The sequence below is a fragment of the Marasmius oreades genome, chromosome 6, assembly GCF_018924745.1.
Source record: "Marasmius oreades isolate 03SP1 chromosome 6, whole genome shotgun sequence".
In the NCBI taxonomy this organism is placed as follows: Eukaryota; Fungi; Basidiomycota; class Agaricomycetes; order Agaricales; family Marasmiaceae; genus Marasmius; species Marasmius oreades.
The window spans coordinates 1,306,000-1,322,785 of record NC_057328.1 but is presented as its reverse complement, the minus strand read 5'-3'; the positions used below and the strand labels follow the sequence as shown (position 1 = coordinate 1,322,785).

Sequence of the window (16,786 nt, the reverse complement as noted above, 5' to 3'; positions counted from 1 at the left end):
ATAGCGGGCATGTCCCCAATGCCAATTAGTATGGCAATGTGAATGAGGGTCTCTTCCCGACGATTTCGAAATGTGTGAAGCCACATTCCTTTGTCATAGAGCTCATTTAGTTGTTTGACAAGGGGTTCCGAGAGCCGATTCAAACCGATCGTCGTGGGTTCTTTTGGTGGAGGGGTAATGCCAGCAAAGAAAATATTTTCTGGCCGATATCTGTATTCGTAAGGGAGGTTGAGACAAACTAGATAGACCCCGCCGCATGAGACCTTCTTCCCAGCTATTTTGTTTGAGAAGGGATTGAACCAGTCAATGTAGTAACCAAACGTCAGGTTACCAGGTTGAGTACTGAACGAGTCTGGCAGACTATGCCACCCAGGGGCGTCCCAGAGAGACGATACGAAGGCGGTGGGATTCCGAGGAGCATAAGATTGGTCGATCAAATCCTCAATGGACGGTCTCGACAAGAAGTGCGTCAACCAAGACTTGAAGTCCTGATGGGAATAGAGACTACGAGGCACGCGTTCTTTGATACCGCCTTTAGTCCACCTCTCTCGGAAAAGGGTCTCTCCACATGGCTTGCCCTTGTCGGAAGGGAAATCGTAATGAGTGCAGCTTGGTGGTAGATTCTCGACATCATAACAAGTGAAACATTTGGGGCACACGACTGTCCTGTCTATCTTTGGCTCGATGTGCAACTTATCCATGACGGGGCGAATATCACGGGGAACATGGACAGGGGGCGAGCGGATGAATGGAGCATCTGAAGGGGGAAGGCGTTCTATAACACGTCCGAGAGTAACCGCCATAATAACTATGATGTATAGGACTTTCAAGAATCGGGTGACGTTGTCGCGGCTAACCCTGCAGGCGAGATGAAGCCAAGCAGCCAATAGGTATATCGTCATCGTTATTGCTGTGGAGTTACTAGCTACGTCTGTTGACATCGTTTGAATGAGTACAAGTCTATCAATAGCAAAAGGTACGCGCACAATTTAGTCCGTTATTGGAGTCATTTCCCAAACCCGCGTCTACCCCCTCGTCAAAAATGTCAGCCGCTCGTTTATCAGAACTGTTGTTCACTTTTCTCCTTCGAGGCATTCTAACTTCTCGAAAGGGCTCTTGTGCCTCTTTATCAGCTTGAGAAGCCATCGACGTATCGGTGCTAGCAGCCACCGTGTTATCCTTCAGATGGCGAGTCCTTGTTCTCTTTGTTAAGAGACGCCCCACCCTTTCTTCCCCGGTTTCAGGATCTTTGGCCGTACACTTCATGCATTTCCAGCAGTAACAAAATACAAGAGCCGATAATGGAGGCTCCGATTTCGATGTCTTTGATTTTGGCATTAACGGAAAACCTGAAAAGAGAAAGGATTCAGATTGATCACTGATGCACGGGCCAACTCAAACAACTGTACGTACATATATGGTTGAGGTAGAATACTGAAATTTATCTGCTTCAATGTCGAGTGGAAGAAATGGAGAACCGGAGATCTTTGAGTGGCTACATACGAATCTAAATACCACGTTGCAACTATTACGTGACGGCATTCCGGAGTGTAAGCTTGGACGAATGACCATCAAAGGCAGGACATGCCTTGTTTTGGTAAAAGTGTGACCGATTTGAATCCTTTGCTCCTCTACATCTTTTCTTCTCCCTCAGCCACTCATCACTCAAGCTTCCTTTATCTCCTCTTCTACATCTATTCTTGCCACTCAACATGACCAAGCGCACAGCGCAGGAGGCCGCGCATCGGAACGTAAGTGATCTCAATTCACTGTCACCACCTCTACAGCTCTTCCTCTTCCCCAGTCATTCGACATGTCAGCAGAGGAGTCCGTGCATCCAAATGTACGTAACCTCATTCGCCGTCGGCGCGTGTCTACCAGAAATCTAACCCGGCCGGTGATCGAACAGAAAGTTAAAGTGGTGTCTGCGACAACAGCTGAAATGGATAAACTATTAGAGCGTATTGCACGATATAGCAAGAAGGCCGCTCAACAGTCTTTCGCATCTACCATATGGTACGAAAGAATGATTCGAGCTGAAGATGAGTCGAGGGATCTGGCAGACCTCGTTGAAAGAAGTGGAGAGTGGTATAACAGGATGGTTCGAGCTGAGGAAGAGATGGAGCGTTTAGAAGGCCTCGTTAGAATGAATGGGAGTTCCGAAAGAATCGTGGTAATGTAAAAGCATCGTTCATTGTGCCGATTTCTGAACGGCAGGTTCCTTTAGGATGTTTGCGCAGCCATCGAGAGTCCAACATCGAAAGACAATACGTTTCAGGCTGAGAAAGACGCTTCTCTGACCCAGGGCTATATTCCCACGCCAGATCCCGCTGAAGTGGACAAGAAATATGAAACGAGTGGCGTTTTAACACCGCAACATGCCATGACATCGGTTCTGAACCAACCATACGAGAGCGTTCATAGGGCAAAGGAGAAGATGCGGGAGCTGAAGAACGACCACTTTCTACAGAAAGGCATCTCTTCCACCAAGAACCAGGATTCAACGTCGAAGGAAGTTCACATCACCCATTCCACTGAGAACCAGGATTCCACACCGAAAGAAGTCCAGGTTATCTCTTCCACTAAGGATTATGGTCCCACACCAAAGTGTGTCGAAAACCAGAATACTTTTACGCATGAGAGCACTCCCTCCCAGTCAAAGAAACTCGGTGAGTCGGTGAGTAACTTGTTTACTTCCAAGTACCCGATGGTGGCACTAAAGGAACAGTTCTGGGTCTTCAGGAGCCTACCCTAACGCAACTAGCCGTCGCGAGCACTCTTCCGCTAGAGCAAAACTGGATATTGCTAGCGATCCACTATCTGAACGCCGCTGATCTTGGTCCACAATACAAAAACCTCGTGAAGCGTTGGATCGAGATCGAGGTGACCACCAGTGGAACTTCACGCGGACTCCCTACGAACAAACGTCCCCTGGAAATCAAGGCATGGGTAACTAAAGGAAAAGAAAGTCGATTCAACTCTAAATACCCCAAGCTCGACAAGGGTTTCGCGGTAGCCTTCCCTCCAAAGTGCCAAGAATGGTGGCAGTCGTTACAGCCGCTACGAGGGGGAGCTGCGGGCGAAACAAGTCCATATCGCCCTCAGGACATGAAGTCGCTCGAGGGGAGGGGGCCCACCAGTTGGTTACTTCTTTTGGTATGCGTCAAATGGTGGGGAAACAGTATTGCAGAGCTAGAGGAGGATGACCGAGAAGCATCAAAGGAGAACTTGGGCCTAGTAGTCGAAGAGATGTTAAGAATGTTGGACCATGTCACAATTTCTTGACTTACGGATTGGTGTAAATAGCTCAGATTAATTCCATGGAAATGAGATAGTTTCATATTTGTAGACACCGGCAGAGCGCTTCTTCAGATATATGGCGCAAGCCATCCTCAGAAGGTTCTGTGGAGCTCAAATGTTCAGAGGAGGATGAATAGTCGACGGAGGAGTTCGAGATCGATGCTTCAGAACCGCTCGTAAACCAAGAGCTCCCATTAAGTGGACAAGAAGACTTGTGGAGTGCTTCTTCGGATATATGGCGCAAGCCATCCTGAGAATACTCCGTTAAGCCTTATGTCCTTGGGTTCTCGGTTTGCATGAGGTCGAAAAGCGATTGTGTGGTGGATACATGAACGGAATCGAGAGCTTCCAGTTGGGAACCATGAAGCGTGCAGGATGGTTCGTTGAATATATGGCACAAACCATCGTAGTTAACTAGATACCGTAAATGGTTGAGAAAAAAATCAAGACCTCTCATCGCTAAAACTCACCACTTTCCCCATGTATAAAACCCTTCTAGACGTCCGGGTCAGCCAATATAATGATGCAAAGCTTCCCGTTCCTAGTCATCATGGTCGTTATCGTCCATGGCCTGCGTCAACGCAAAATCCGATTCGATGCTGACGCAGAATTAAGAGAGAACGGGCCTGCGTAGGTTAGCCAGTCCAGCTTCCGGGTATTTGGGGTTGAAGAGTAAGGGAAACCCTCGACTACTGCCAAGGACGGGCACTCAACTACTGCTGAGGCCGCACTGAAGTGATTTGATATCGGAATGAGGGATGGACTGTTGACGCCGCACTGGAGTGATTCGACATCGGAATGAGGGATGGAATCCTCGACTGCTGCCAAGGACGGGCACTCAACTACTGCTGAGGCCGCACTGAAGTGATTCGACATCGGAATGAGGGATGGAACTCGACTACTGTTGAGGCCGCAGTACTGGAGTGATTCAACATCGGAATAAGGGATAGAATCCTCGACTACTGCCAAGGACGGGAACTCAACTACTGCTGAGGCCGCACTAATAATTCGGAGCGATTCGACATCGGAATGAGGGATGAAATGATCCTTTGGTTTCTACCAAGGATCCTCGCACGACTGCTGCCGAGGAGAGGGTATGAGGGTATAAGTTGGAAGGAGAGCTAGATTATGATTGTCACACAGTCACACGGACAGTGATGTTGAATCAGCATCCCGGCATCTTTGTAGGCACCGGATTGGCAGAAAGCGGCGTGGTGTCCTCAAGATCCGCTGTCAAAAAGTGTTGTTCAATGCTGCCACGAGCCGCCGCAGCTTGTCGACGCTTTGTTCATTAAGCGCTCATACCATTCGTTCGGTTTTGGCACTGGCCACTGGCCCGTGCATTGTCTACCTCTTTTGTGCGCAAATGATCGCTACATTGGCCACAATAACTAACATATTTTACTACAAAATCATAATCTCGTTTAGGTTAACTTCCATCAATTTTCATTGTTTGAGTCACATTTTGGTCACATCAAACTTTTCCACATGGGATCTACATGACTACGACATGACATAGACAACACAGTTACCACATGACAGCTAAATGCCGCCAGTGCCAGAGTGGTCGACGTTCGCTGGTGCAAGAGTGGATATTTGAAGGTAGGGGTAGTACCCTGGTTCAGTTCGTGGCAAAGCAGGCATATGCCACTTTTGCATGCCTCTACCAGCACCAGGCCTACTACCTCTCCCACTTAATAGAGGGTCGGGGTTGGTTAAATTTCAGTGGTTTGGGTTTAGTGTTAGGTTAGCGTTCGCCATTCAGGTTACAGAGGGCATCAGAGCTGCAGAGGGGGAGGAAGCCAAAAAGGATTCAAACATTTCTTTATGCTTTAAAGTTTATATAAAATAACCGAATAAGCTTCAGATCGAGTTCTGGCTATACAGACATATATTGTGCAATTCTATCTCAAATTTGTTCTGTGTCTCCCGGTGATGTTAAAATAGAGCTTACCCAGTATCTTGTTTGTCCTGGAGTTTCTTTTCCAACTTATTGAACTCATCCAGTGCAATCTCCTCCTCCTGGTCGAGAACCTACAAAAAACACGTTCAGTAAATGTAAATTATCTGTATGTAAAGGCGAGTTCACCTGTTCGACTCCCTTCACTTCGGGAATAAAATGCATCAGCATTCTCTCGATGCCACTTTTGAGAGTAACCGTGCTAGAATCACATCCCCGACAGCTCCCTTTGAGTTTGATCCTGACCACTCCAGACCCTTGCTCTTCGAACCCACGATATTCTATGTCCCCACCGTCCTCTTGTATCGCCGGCCTTACTCGTGTTTCCAGCAACTCCTTTATCATCGCAACGGTCTCCGAGTCAGTATCAAGGATTTTGGTATCTTGAGGCCCCGCGTTCTCTCGTTCTTCTTGACTCCTGAACAATGCTTGCCCGGAGGAGAAAAACTCCATAAGAATGGAATATACCTCTGGTTTGATGACGGCCCAAGGATTTTCAGAATCCTTGGAAACAGTGACGAAGTCTGGACCGTAGAAGATGGATTTGACGCCTTCAATTCCCATTAATCGTATGGCCAAAGGTGAGGAAAGAGCTGCCCGAGTATCGAGGAATTCCGCGGTGCCTTCTTCCATGACCGGAGCGCCTGGTATAAATTTCAGAGAATCATCGTTTGGAGTTGTTTCAGTCTGTATAAACATAGATCGAGCTGCAGATATATAGAATGAAAGCGTAAACAGTGTATTATCGTTACTCACAAAGAGGCGGATTCGACCTATTCACCCGCTGCGCCGTCAGCCGAGGCGAAGGAGAAAATGTAGTTGCAAATGTACGACGATTGAAAACGTTGTAATATACGGTAGGCTGTATGGCGTTGACCAAAGTCCGCGTCGAATGCGACAAACGACGTGCACACGAAGTCGCCGGGCTCGACATCATGGAGGTAAAGATGAGTGTCAAGTCACGCGTGCTCTCGGATGTTTACCACAATGACCAGGGACGCCCTGATACTGGTTCTTGCTACTGTTGTATCTCTTTGGATCTCATGGAGAGTTTACAAGATATTCAGAAATCGAGGAAAGCATTCTCTGCGCTCCGTTGCGATACTTGTGCTGGGTGATATTGGAAGGAGTCCTCGAATGATGTACCACGCAGAAAGCTTTGCAGAGAATGGCTTTACGGCCTTTGTCGTGGGTTACAGAGGTGTGTTTATCTTAGTTATGTCTAAAGTTCTCTCCTCAACTGTTCTGATAGGTTCTAAGCCTATTCCTGCTCTTGAAAGGCTCCCCAACATTCAACTCTGCTACCTTCCTGAACCTCCGCCGATTCTCAAGTGCATTCCTTTCATGATTGCTGCTCCTTTCAAGATTTTGCACCAAGTTATCACGATTTTGAGAGAACTGCTCGTCAATATACCACAAGCCCCCGAATATATTATGGTCCAGGTCCGTACCAAACTTCTCTTCTCTTCAAGCCGTCATTAACGACAATCACTGAAAGAACCCGCCGAGTATTCCCACTCTCGCCCTGGCTACACTCGTAAGTCGGCTCAGAGGATGCAAGGTCATCATCGATTGGCACAATACGGGATATAGCATCCTGGCTCTGAAACTGCACAAGAAGCATCCATATGTTCGACTTGCAAGATGGTATGTCTTCATTGTGTCCTTCGCCCCAATATAAATGAAGTATCTGTAGGTTTGAGGCCACTTTCGGTCGCCGAGCTTTTGCTCATCTATTCGTGACTTACGCTATGAAGGACGCTCTTGTCGCACAATGGGATTTAAAGTGACTTTCACGGCTCGATTTATACCTCATAAAGATTTACTTGTCTTTCTTCAGGGGCTTGAAACTCGTTCTCCATGACAGACCCCCACGACATTTCCACCGTTCTTCTCCTCAAGAAAAGCATGACGTCCGTCTTGTTGATTTGTGCTCGTTATGATTCCATCAGCTTACATATGTTGCACAGTTATTCATGAAGTTGCGGCCAGTGTTTATACGGTATAAGGAACTTCGTGAATACCTTCCTGAATATACCTTACCATATTCCACCCCATTCACCGACACCGCCTCCTACCCTCACAACGCACCATCCACTTTCCCGACAATCACAGCCTACGCAAACGACCACCGTCATCCGTTTTCTTCGAACACCTCAACGTATAACGTCGTCAATCCTCCCTCCCTTCGACCAGACAGACCCGCTTTGATGGTATCTAGCACGTCTTGGACACCAGATGAAGATTTCGGGACGCTATTGAATGCTTTAAAGATTTACGATCAACGGGCTTGCGAAATCAACGCGCGAGACGGTGAAAAACTGCCAAAGTTGTTGGTTGTGGTTACTGGGAAGGGACCGGAGAGAGAGAGATACATGAGCGAAGTAAAGGAATTGGAGAAAGACTGGAAATGGGTCCGGTGTATTAGCTTATGGCTCGAGGCCGAAGACTACCCTATTTTCCTAGGTAGGGACCTCCCTTCATTATCAGATATTTACTGACGATATTCTATGCAAGGCTCGGCGGATTTGGGTGTTTGTCTTCATTCTAGCTCTTCACAACTGGATCTGCCCATGAAAGTTGTAGATATGTTCGGGTGCGGCTTACCCGTTTGTGCTTTAAATTTCAGATGGTGCGTATTGTTGTTCCATGTTGCTACCAATGTTCCTTGAGACTCTTTTAAAGTCTTCCCGAATTGGTCAAGCATGGAAAAAATGGGCTTATATTCGAGGACGCGTCCCAGCTGGCGGAACAGTTAGAGGTATTATTGCTTTCTCCTCCATTTATCCGTCGAATACTTGACTGATATGTCAACCCAGTACTTACTGCTTTCATTTCCAAAAGCTCCTCATCTCATCTCTCTCACTGCATCCCTTGACAAAGTCACGGACTCAACGACAGGCGACCTTCAATGGTGTTCGTGGGATGCTCACTGGAATTCAATACTCAAACCGTTGATACTACATGGCATTACTTCATAATTTACGATAGTGAAGAGAGAACGAAATCTGAAGTCGGATAAATCTGATAAATCCTTCAGTTCGCCGTTGCGGCGAACATCATGGTCTCGACATGCCCTTTCCCTTTGCATTCCTTCTGCAAGAGTTCATTGATAACTCGAAACTGGCTCGGGTCGATGAGCATTATCTACAGTCCAGCCAGAAAATGAGAGATTTGCAAGATAAAAACACGAAAACAAAAACCAACCACTTCCCACCTATCGCTACCTATTTCGTCCCCTTCTATCTTTTCAGCGCCAGCAAGCACCTTTTCTCGCAACCTGTTGCCGTCCGCAGTTGGCATTGTGACCCTCACTCGCATCCTTGCTCGTTGTATAGGAAGGTTCGACTCTGATTGTAGAAGTCTGATACATTCAGAAACCTGGCATTGAGAATCAATGTATTAATCCAAACCAACGAGGGTAAAAAAACATGACCGAACCTGGCTTTTAGCATTTTTCCCTTGCTTAACGCTAAACCCAGCCTCCGCCATAGCTTTTTCAATCATTCCGACTGGGTACGGCCCTTGAGTCGATGGATCCACACACTTCTCAGCGACAAGAGTTGCAATCTCTTTCCGCAGCGATGATAGATCGTGTTCTCTCTCCTTTTCGCCGACTTGTACTTCTCCTTTCTTTAGAATCTTAGAAGGAACAGGTCAACAAATCACCTTCCGATCGCAAAAAAAAAAAAAAAGAACCGACCTACTTCTCTAACAATTTCTGGGACATCCGTTGTACCAAACGCCTTCTGTAGATCATTATGTTTCGCCATTTCTCCCTTAGAGACGTTGACGAATACACTGCTGATCTGTAGTACATCATCTAGATTCGTTTCGCTTTTTGCAGCTTTTCAGTTAGTTCTTCATGGGCGTAACAAATTACTTTTACTCACACTCCATTTCGCCATTCTTGTATTTTATTCTTGTAACATGCCACCTGAGAAAGAGAACGTTTTAATTCTTGAAGTACTGTGAAATTGATGGCAAAGTACCTCAAACCGTTTTCCAGCTTTTTTTAGTCGTACAACTGAGACGTTTGTTAGCCTTGTGAACTCTAGAGGTTAGCTCTGAACTGTTCAGAAAGCAGCTGCCTGTCCCTTACTTTATTTGATTCGAAGGTTGCTGGATCTTGGACATTGTGAAATGATTTGGTGGTGGTGGGTGAATATAAACAGTGTGGGAACACCATCTTGTCTCTGTCATTCTTCACATCAAATACACTGGTTCTCGCCCTACCTGACGGCTCTTCCACTCTGAAATGAAAGGCTTCACCAAGACAATAAAGCGGTATTCTATCCCTCTCTAAATTCCTGTCTCGCGTTGACAGACAAGCTACATTCCAGGACGCCATTCCTGGTGACCTCCAAGGTCGGGATGACTAAAAGTAGGAGACATTTAGCATCGTTATCTCATTCATAAGGACCTCAACCACTGTTAGAATCCAACGACTCCGAATTCGATAATTACGAACGGAGCTTCTCTTCGATGGAGAACGCGGTTGAGAAATTGTTGAAGGATACCAAGGCCTTCACAGACAATGTGAATGGTACGATCATGCACTTCACTCTTCCACTTTCAGACTCCAAAATGACTACTTATCAAAGGCCTTTTCACATCTGGCGCTGGATTCTCAACCCACCTCGCTGCGTTATTCAATCCCATCACTGGAGAATACGATCTCACACACAAACATCCGGACTCGAGCCACACCATTAAAAGTGTGGATGCGCATACGAGTGCAATGGAAGAATTGAGGGCTTCTGTTGGACCTGAATTAGAATTAATTGAAAGCCGGATAGTTGGACCTACGAAGGAATTCCAATCGATAATGAAGATCATTCGCAAGACAATCACGAAGCGTGAACACAAGGTTACGTTCAATACCGCGTACCTATCTCCTCAGTCTCATACTGATGTACAGCTATAGTTGACCGACTATGATCGCTACAACAACTCCTTGACAAAGTTGAGAGATAAAAAGGAGAAATCTTTGAGTGACGAGAAGAATCTGTTCAAGGTGAGTTTTTCAATTTTAATCAATTTCGCGTTTCTCTGACCGACGATGATCAGCTCGAGCAAGACTTTGAGATGGCCTCGAATGAATACGAATACATCAACACCGCATTGAAGAATGACCTTCCGAGGTTCATGCAAATGGCCGCTCAGTTTATCGACCCCCTCTTTCATTCCCTATTTTATATGCAGTCCGTCCGCTCGTTCACTTGGATCTTTCCGCGGGCTAACAGGATGCAGGTTAAACCTCTTTTACTTGATTCTAGAGAAGATAAACAGTTTCGCTGAAGAGACTAAATATGACATCTCGAATATTCCTGGGAATCAAATCACCGCAAACTATGAAGAACAGCGAACAGACGCTTGGAGTCAGATCGAGGAGCTGAATATCACGAAACGCATAATTTCGACCTGTGGGTGCTTCTCCCGTCATCTTGGATATTCCGTGTTCTTATTTTCCCCGATATTTCAAAAGCCAAGCTTGTACAAGCCAACCGCGCAAACAGCGTAGGGAGTAGCGTCGGCAGGAGTCCATCGATGGCCTCTTCGTCTTCCGGTACCAGTTCTTTCAAGAAAGCACCACCTCTACCATCCGCAGTATCGCAGTCTGCACCTCCACCCTATACCCCTACCGCGTCAGGCACTAGTGCAGCGGCAGCAGCAGTTACGAAAAGAGCTCCTCCTCCTCCACCGCCATTAAAGCCCAAACCCAAGCTTGCACCCAAACCGCAATTTGTTGTAGCTTTATACGACTTTGATGCTCAGGTGAGTTTGCTATTTCGCCCTCAAGTCAAGTATATGAATAAGAAGATACTTGCTAGGCCGATGGTGACCTGTCATTTAAAGCTGGAGACCGGATAGAAATCGTAGAAAAGACGGCGAGCGCAGAGGATTGGTGGACGGGTCGTCTAAATGGGCAGCAAGGAGTATTCCCTGGTAAGAAAAGTCCCCTTTTTTTGGTCAATGGCCATTACTGAAGAAGATCACGAACAGGTAATTATGTTCACGATACGTAGAACGATTCACAGACTTTTGCGCACTGCAACGCATGTCATTCATTGCCTTATCGACAACGAAAGCTGTATCGTATCCATATCCTTCTTATTTGAGGAACATGTGCTATCCTCAGCTCATTGCTGTTAAACGACTCCTTCAAGTTCTGATTAAGTCAAAGTTGTCACACCGCCACGAGGAGCAAAGAGCGCCCCCACAGCGTAAGCGCCGTTGAAGCTTCTGACCAGGCGACCATTTTAATTCAAATTTCAATGGCTCTGACTCTCCGAACTAAGATTGGACTTGCACGATCACGGCTAGATTGTTCATTCATTCCGTCCGTCATTCTTCTAAAGCTCATTGGTTCTGCAAATGTTGTTAACTGCCTGGGACCTGTGAGTGCTAGCGCCCGACCACAGTGCTCATTTTGCTCTTTGTAGGATGAGCGCTGAATGTGCGTGACGTACACCCGACGTGTGAATTCAACAGCAATCGTGGAGGTCAAAGGCGTCTAACTGTCCATCAGCGCCCCCGCAGCGCGAGCGCGGTACCGCATTTCTCTTGAATATTCATTCGGCTTTTCATGCTCATAGTTACATGCGATGATATGCTATGACTCAAGACATACATTTTGAGGCGGTTCCCTCTCTTGCTCCTGTTTTCCCTGGTTCTTCTTGGGCTGCATATAAACTTGGACAATCCAATCTTATGGGTGCAATCAAGGAACCTTGACTTCTACCACTACTTGTCGTCTTTGAACACAATGCCAGGCATTAACAAGCGAGTACACTGGGCTAGTACGCCCTCACCTCCATCATCCATCTCCTCTCTGCCGTCCTCGCCCGGTCCCTTAACTCCTCCCCAACACTCGTCGGGGCCATACACATACCAAGCATTACCTTTACCGGGCTTAACACCCACAGAGGTTCATCCTGCACTGGGCTCACATGCCCTAACCACTTTGCGGTGGGACTTGACTCTCCAACCTAATGTAGAAACTATGCACGTCGATCCACGTATCTTTACCGCGGCTGTGACCAAACCTCCCCTCCCGTTCATCATCATCATCGTCCCTGAATTGGGTTGGGAAATCCCAATTCAACCCCAGGGAGGTAACCCATTCATCACGGTATGGGACGTCGTACAAGGAATCTACCGTTTCCTCCGAGAACCGATCACCCAGGAACAATATGCGCGTTGTAACGAACAACAGCGTCTCCAGATTGACGCGTCGTTCCGCCGCAGATATACTCGATACGACCAACCACAGGGTCAGAAGCTAGAAAAGTCGAAAGGGATAAAGAAGGTCGACTTGTTATTTGGGCAAACACGCTTCATGGGCTTGTCGAGCACCAAGCGCGGCCCGGACTTCTGGAGGATGCATTTCTCTTCATGATCAGCATTATTAGCCCGTCGTCGTCGTCTTCCATATACCCCCCACTCTCTACTCATACCCCAAATATCTGTACCTGCCATCACTCCGTCATATCATTGTCCAAGCACCGTATGATTTATCTGTAGCTTATTCAATACCTATATCATTTGTATTACATGAAATTGAAACAATCATGCCATTTTACCAAAAGTTCGATGTGAGGGATCGAGGCGCAAGAGTCGAGTCACCTAAATTGTTTGTGAAATTGTCGCCTTTTGATTGGCTGTGCGTCTGACTAAAGATAAATACAGCACAACAACAGACCTCCCCCAAATAATCTCCACCACTTTCTGCGATTTTACGAGGTTTTCTCCGCACCTATTACATTTCTTCGAGGACAACGATGTCTACAATCACTCTTTATCGTCTTCATCATGCTACTCGCTCCTCATCTCTTCCTCTCCTCCATTCATTCTCCTCAATAACCTCAACTACAAACCGTCGAGCCATGATGTCAGCGTTCCGACCCCAAGATAAACAACACGAACATGAACAACAACCTACACTCGCAGAACCTCCCGTCGTCATTCCCTCTGCTACAACATTATCATCCGATGCCGCTTCGCCGCAAACGGTTGCTCGCCCACCGCCTGCTCCGAAGGCTGAGAGACCGAGACCAAAGATTCGAGCTCAAAAGGCGGCTTTAAATATGGTATGTGTTCCTTGCACGTTCCTTCTTCCTTTTCCCTCAAACAACATCTTCGAATTCAGAAACCAGAAGCTGTTATGAGACTTCGCGCATTACAAAGAGGTCCAACACAGCAACTCCTACGAATTGGCGTTCGGAACAAGGGTTGCGCCGGGTTATCTTACCACTTGGAATACGTCGATAAACCTGGCAAGTTTGACGAGGTCGTAGAGCAAGACGGTGTTCAGGTTATCGTAGACAGTAAAGCTCTGTTTTCGATTATTGGAAGTGAGATGGACTGGAAGGACGATGCCTTGAGGTGTGTCTGATTTCATCTCAGTGGAATCTTACTGACTTGGAAATTACATCAGCTCCCGGTTCGTTTTTAAGAATCCTAATATTAAGGACGCTTGTGGTTGCGGAGAGTCTTTTACTGTTTAAGTATTCCAACTGGTGTATCTCGAAGCAATTCATCCTAGATCCTGCATCCACCATACCAACATTATGTATCGATATAGTATAATATAGGACCTGCGCTCTTATTTTGTCTTTCGCTGGTGAATGAGTAAGTTACAACGTTTATGTGCGAAAATACATCGTGACTACAATAGATAACCTTCAGCTTTTTCACGACTGGGTACGTACAATGGCCTCGGCGGTACTAAGTTGTACCATAGCGGTGAGGCCGGGAACAGCAGAACTCCCTGGAAAGCACTTTAGGATTCGGAATCCAAAAGCTCTTTCTGAATGTCGGCAAAAGCAGCAGCACCAACTCCTGATAAGCCCAGCTGCAAAAGATACACTGCAGTGTATCTGTACATCATCTCCAACGGCGGGTGAGTCGGTTTTCCCTGAGACTCTACAAAAAAAGAAGTCAGAACAATGTTCGTGAGCAGACCTATGTGGGGCTTACTGAGAATTGCTTGATTTAGCTCATTCGCAAGCAGTCCTCGAGCTTCATGCCCAACAACCTCCGCTATCGACCCGCCTACTGCTAAGGGATCCTCGTAGGCGACGACACTGAATGTCTTCTTGAATATCGCCTGCACCTCCGGTCGTTTGTCCGACCTATACTCGTTCTCCAATGATTGACCATACGCAATAGCTTCACTCAAAGCAGCTTTGCAACGTGCTTGTGCAGAACTGGATGACCTAGAACCGTGTCGGTCACCCACCAGCGACCCAGGCCCGAACCCATTCATCGAAACAGCACTATCATCGTCGACTTGCATGCTCATCCCGTCCTCCTCTTCTCCGTCATAAGACGGCGTATGATCCTCCCCACCCATACTTATACTAGTATTCAAACTCTTCTTCATCTCTGCAGCAATTAATAACAGTTCAATAAACTTTCGACACCGCAGTTTGACCTTCATCAGCCCTTCCTCCGCTTCCAGAGCCGTAGGATAACATCTCTCCGTCTCGTTGACAGCTGAATCAATGTCTTTTTCAAGTACAGAATTCACTATCCTTGTCCGCAGCTCTATCTCTGCCGCCTCCAAATTTTGGATAACCAATCCTGTTGTTGATGATGACGACGACGAAACAGCCGTATCGGCCATTTCGACATCATGGTCCGTCGTCCCTGTTACTGCCAAAGTCGGCGTACTAGACGCTACGGAAGGGGTGGCGGTATTAACAGTATTCAACGTTTCAGCTTGTTTCTGGAACACCCTGGCAGTCTTGACATATCCGTGATGTGCCAGGTACGACAATACCAAACGATTCAAGGTCCGCTTAGTCTGTTCTTCAGGAGCAGACCCGTTGTTTCCTGCTGAGAAGAACGAAGTATCGACCGGTCGTTCGATAATTTCGGCCCACGCCTGATTCCGCTGTTGCTGAACGTAGTATTCGATGTCGTATTTGAAGGGCTCATGTCCAAAATTGACCTTCACAGATTCGCCCACATGCTGAAGTCCAACGGACGGATAGAGGTCGATGCCCTTTCCAACGTTCTCAAAGACGGGTCCTAGGAAATGTCAGTACGAGAGAATACGATGTTCAGAGTTCCACACACCGAGATTAACACCGTTCTTTGTGTAAAACGCTTGATTTGTTGTGAAATCCATGCCACATCCTATGATATCCCCGACTTGGAGGTGGGAAGGACAGTTGAACATCCACCAAGGTTTTTTATTTAAAATTGCCAAAACTCACCCCCAAAAGTAGGCCCATACTTGGTTCCATTCTTCTCGGCAGCGAAAGAACAACCATCGTCACCGTGGTATCCCCATGAATTAGGCTCCCATCCTGGAAGACGCGACATGCGCACATCGCTTCCTGCAAATCTATGTAAAAAAGAATGCAGCGTGAACAGTGCACGCAGGAGTTAATAGTTTGCAAACCGCACCCAACGCTGATATGCCTAAATGTAAATGGTCAGGTTTTAAGAGGAGTGCACGTCACATTGAACTGAAAACTGACGCTTTTTGGCCCTTACTCCGTATTTCGACTTCGTAATAATATATACCGCATGCAGGAGGGATGTGTTGTACTGTGCGTGCAGCGGCAGCAGCTTCCCGATCCCGGTCACTACCACCCGTACCTTTCAGTCCCAATAATCGGATTCAGTAGGGGAAAAAAAGATTGAACAATACAGGCTTACCCTGGTATGTCAATTCTCGACCATCTTCCGAAAGATTAAGTATATGGTGCCTGAACTGGACACTCCAACGTGTAGGCAGCTTGAGAACCTGATCGGAGGAAATAACCGGGGTAGAAGCAGAAGCAGACGTAGAACTAGGAATCTCTCTAGGTGGTGGACTAGCATTACTATCATCATCGCTACCCGTAGAAGTCGAACTGGAATAAGCATGGATATTGGGCGGTGGATGCTCGGATTTTCGGGCTGGGGGAAGTGACGAGGGTGCTTCAGTTTGAAGCAAATGTCGGAATGCAGAGTGTTCCAAATAATCTGGTCTTTCAAAGGTGGTAGAGGGCGTTGTAAATGTTTGGGGCGTTTCCTGTGTGGTTCTCTGGGTACTGGGAGGTCGGACACCGATGCTTGGCTTCCTGAGCCTAGTGGGAGAGGTCGGTGGTTGAAATGTCGAGTCAAGATTTCGTGATGACTCTGCACGAACTACACGAGGCTCAAAGGGAACGTTAATCATTCTTGGAATGGTTCTTGTATGGATCAATGGTGGTTGTGTGAATGACCTTGCCGTGGATCGTAAGGGTGAATTACTTTGATTTGTCGAAGTAGATGTCCCTGCTCCTCGATGATCACTTTCAGCGTGAGTTGTTCCGCGAACAAACGGTCCTTGATCACTAGGAAGGCGAGATCTCGCAGGGGTAGCGAAAGGAATAGAAATTATAGATTCTATGTTTCTGGAGGGTGATGTCGATGAATTGCTCCTGGGAATGGGGATACTCGATGACCTAGATGGTCTATTGGCCATTATTTGAGTGATGATAATGAAGCCTAGATGGTGGTCAAAAGAAACAGGGTCTGCCAAAA

The 16,786-nt window shown here is 46.9% G+C and overlaps 8 protein-coding genes across 8 annotated transcripts; 5 read left to right on the top strand and 3 right to left on the bottom strand.

Moving 5' to 3' along the window:
* Positions 1–1,712: 1,712 nt before the first annotated feature.
* E1B28_009834 (uncharacterized protein) lies at positions 1,713–3,285 on the top strand (the record flags this gene model as incomplete). Its single annotated transcript, XM_043154757.1, has 5 exons — positions 1,713–1,751; positions 1,805–1,843; positions 1,910–2,173; positions 2,228–2,677; positions 2,743–3,285. 5 exons carry the CDS (start codon positions 1,713–1,715, stop codon positions 3,283–3,285), a joined length of 1,335 nt encoding a protein of 444 aa, XP_043007214.1.
* A 1,788-nt stretch (positions 3,286–5,073) lies between these two features.
* Positions 5,074–6,221, bottom strand: E1B28_009833 (uncharacterized protein). The gene is made up of 4 exons (XM_043154756.1): positions 6,017–6,221; positions 5,390–5,967; positions 5,255–5,334; positions 5,074–5,204 (listed from the first exon to the last, which is right to left on the bottom strand). The coding sequence occupies exons 1-4, from the start codon at positions 6,195–6,197 to the stop codon at positions 5,180–5,182; spliced, it is 864 nt and encodes a 287-aa protein (XP_043007213.1). The 5' UTR covers positions 6,198–6,221; the 3' UTR covers positions 5,074–5,179.
* A 26-nt stretch (positions 6,222–6,247) lies between these two features.
* Positions 6,248–8,241, top strand: E1B28_009832 (uncharacterized protein; the record flags this gene model as incomplete). Its single annotated transcript, XM_043154755.1, has 9 exons — positions 6,248–6,461; positions 6,513–6,703; positions 6,759–6,907; positions 6,957–7,046; positions 7,101–7,173; positions 7,231–7,726; positions 7,778–7,892; positions 7,946–8,021; positions 8,080–8,241. The coding sequence occupies 9 exons, from the start codon at positions 6,248–6,250 to the stop codon at positions 8,239–8,241; spliced, it is 1,566 nt and encodes a 521-aa protein (XP_043007212.1).
* A 15-nt stretch (positions 8,242–8,256) lies between these two features.
* Positions 8,257–9,427, bottom strand: E1B28_009831 (uncharacterized protein). The gene is made up of 7 exons (XM_043154754.1): positions 9,363–9,427; positions 9,253–9,304; positions 9,154–9,197; positions 8,968–9,097; positions 8,702–8,902; positions 8,468–8,641; positions 8,257–8,407 (listed from the first exon to the last, which is right to left on the bottom strand). Exons 1-7 carry the CDS (start codon positions 9,395–9,397, stop codon positions 8,297–8,299), a joined length of 747 nt encoding a protein of 248 aa, XP_043007211.1. The 5' UTR covers positions 9,398–9,427; the 3' UTR covers positions 8,257–8,296.
* A 22-nt stretch (positions 9,428–9,449) lies between these two features.
* Positions 9,450–11,421, top strand: E1B28_009830 (uncharacterized protein). The gene is made up of 10 exons (XM_043154753.1): positions 9,450–9,547; positions 9,604–9,644; positions 9,699–9,806; positions 9,865–10,130; positions 10,188–10,277; positions 10,331–10,464; positions 10,514–10,686; positions 10,749–11,038; positions 11,095–11,209; positions 11,267–11,421. The coding sequence occupies exons 1-10, from the start codon at positions 9,519–9,521 to the stop codon at positions 11,287–11,289; spliced, it is 1,269 nt and encodes a 422-aa protein (XP_043007210.1). The 5' UTR covers positions 9,450–9,518; the 3' UTR covers positions 11,290–11,421.
* Positions 11,422–11,893: 472 nt separating this feature from the next.
* E1B28_009829 (uncharacterized protein) lies at positions 11,894–12,839 on the top strand. Its single transcript, XM_043154752.1, has one exon. It carries the CDS (start codon positions 12,030–12,032, stop codon positions 12,660–12,662), a length of 633 nt encoding a protein of 210 aa, XP_043007209.1. The 5' UTR covers positions 11,894–12,029; the 3' UTR covers positions 12,663–12,839.
* Positions 12,840–12,939: 100 nt separating this feature from the next.
* Positions 12,940–13,881, top strand: E1B28_009828 (uncharacterized protein). The gene is made up of 3 exons (XM_043154751.1): positions 12,940–13,353; positions 13,413–13,648; positions 13,701–13,881. The coding sequence occupies exons 1-3, from the start codon at positions 13,045–13,047 to the stop codon at positions 13,768–13,770; spliced, it is 615 nt and encodes a 204-aa protein (XP_043007208.1). The 5' UTR covers positions 12,940–13,044; the 3' UTR covers positions 13,771–13,881.
* Positions 13,880–16,784, bottom strand: E1B28_009827 (uncharacterized protein). Its single transcript, XM_043154750.1, has 7 exons — positions 15,935–16,784; positions 15,754–15,874; positions 15,680–15,694; positions 15,487–15,617; positions 15,347–15,421; positions 14,243–15,298; positions 13,880–14,188 (listed from the first exon to the last, which is right to left on the bottom strand). Exons 1-7 carry the CDS (start codon positions 16,725–16,727, stop codon positions 14,046–14,048), a joined length of 2,334 nt encoding a protein of 777 aa, XP_043007207.1. The 5' UTR covers positions 16,728–16,784; the 3' UTR covers positions 13,880–14,045.
* Positions 16,785–16,786: the final 2 nt, after the last annotated feature.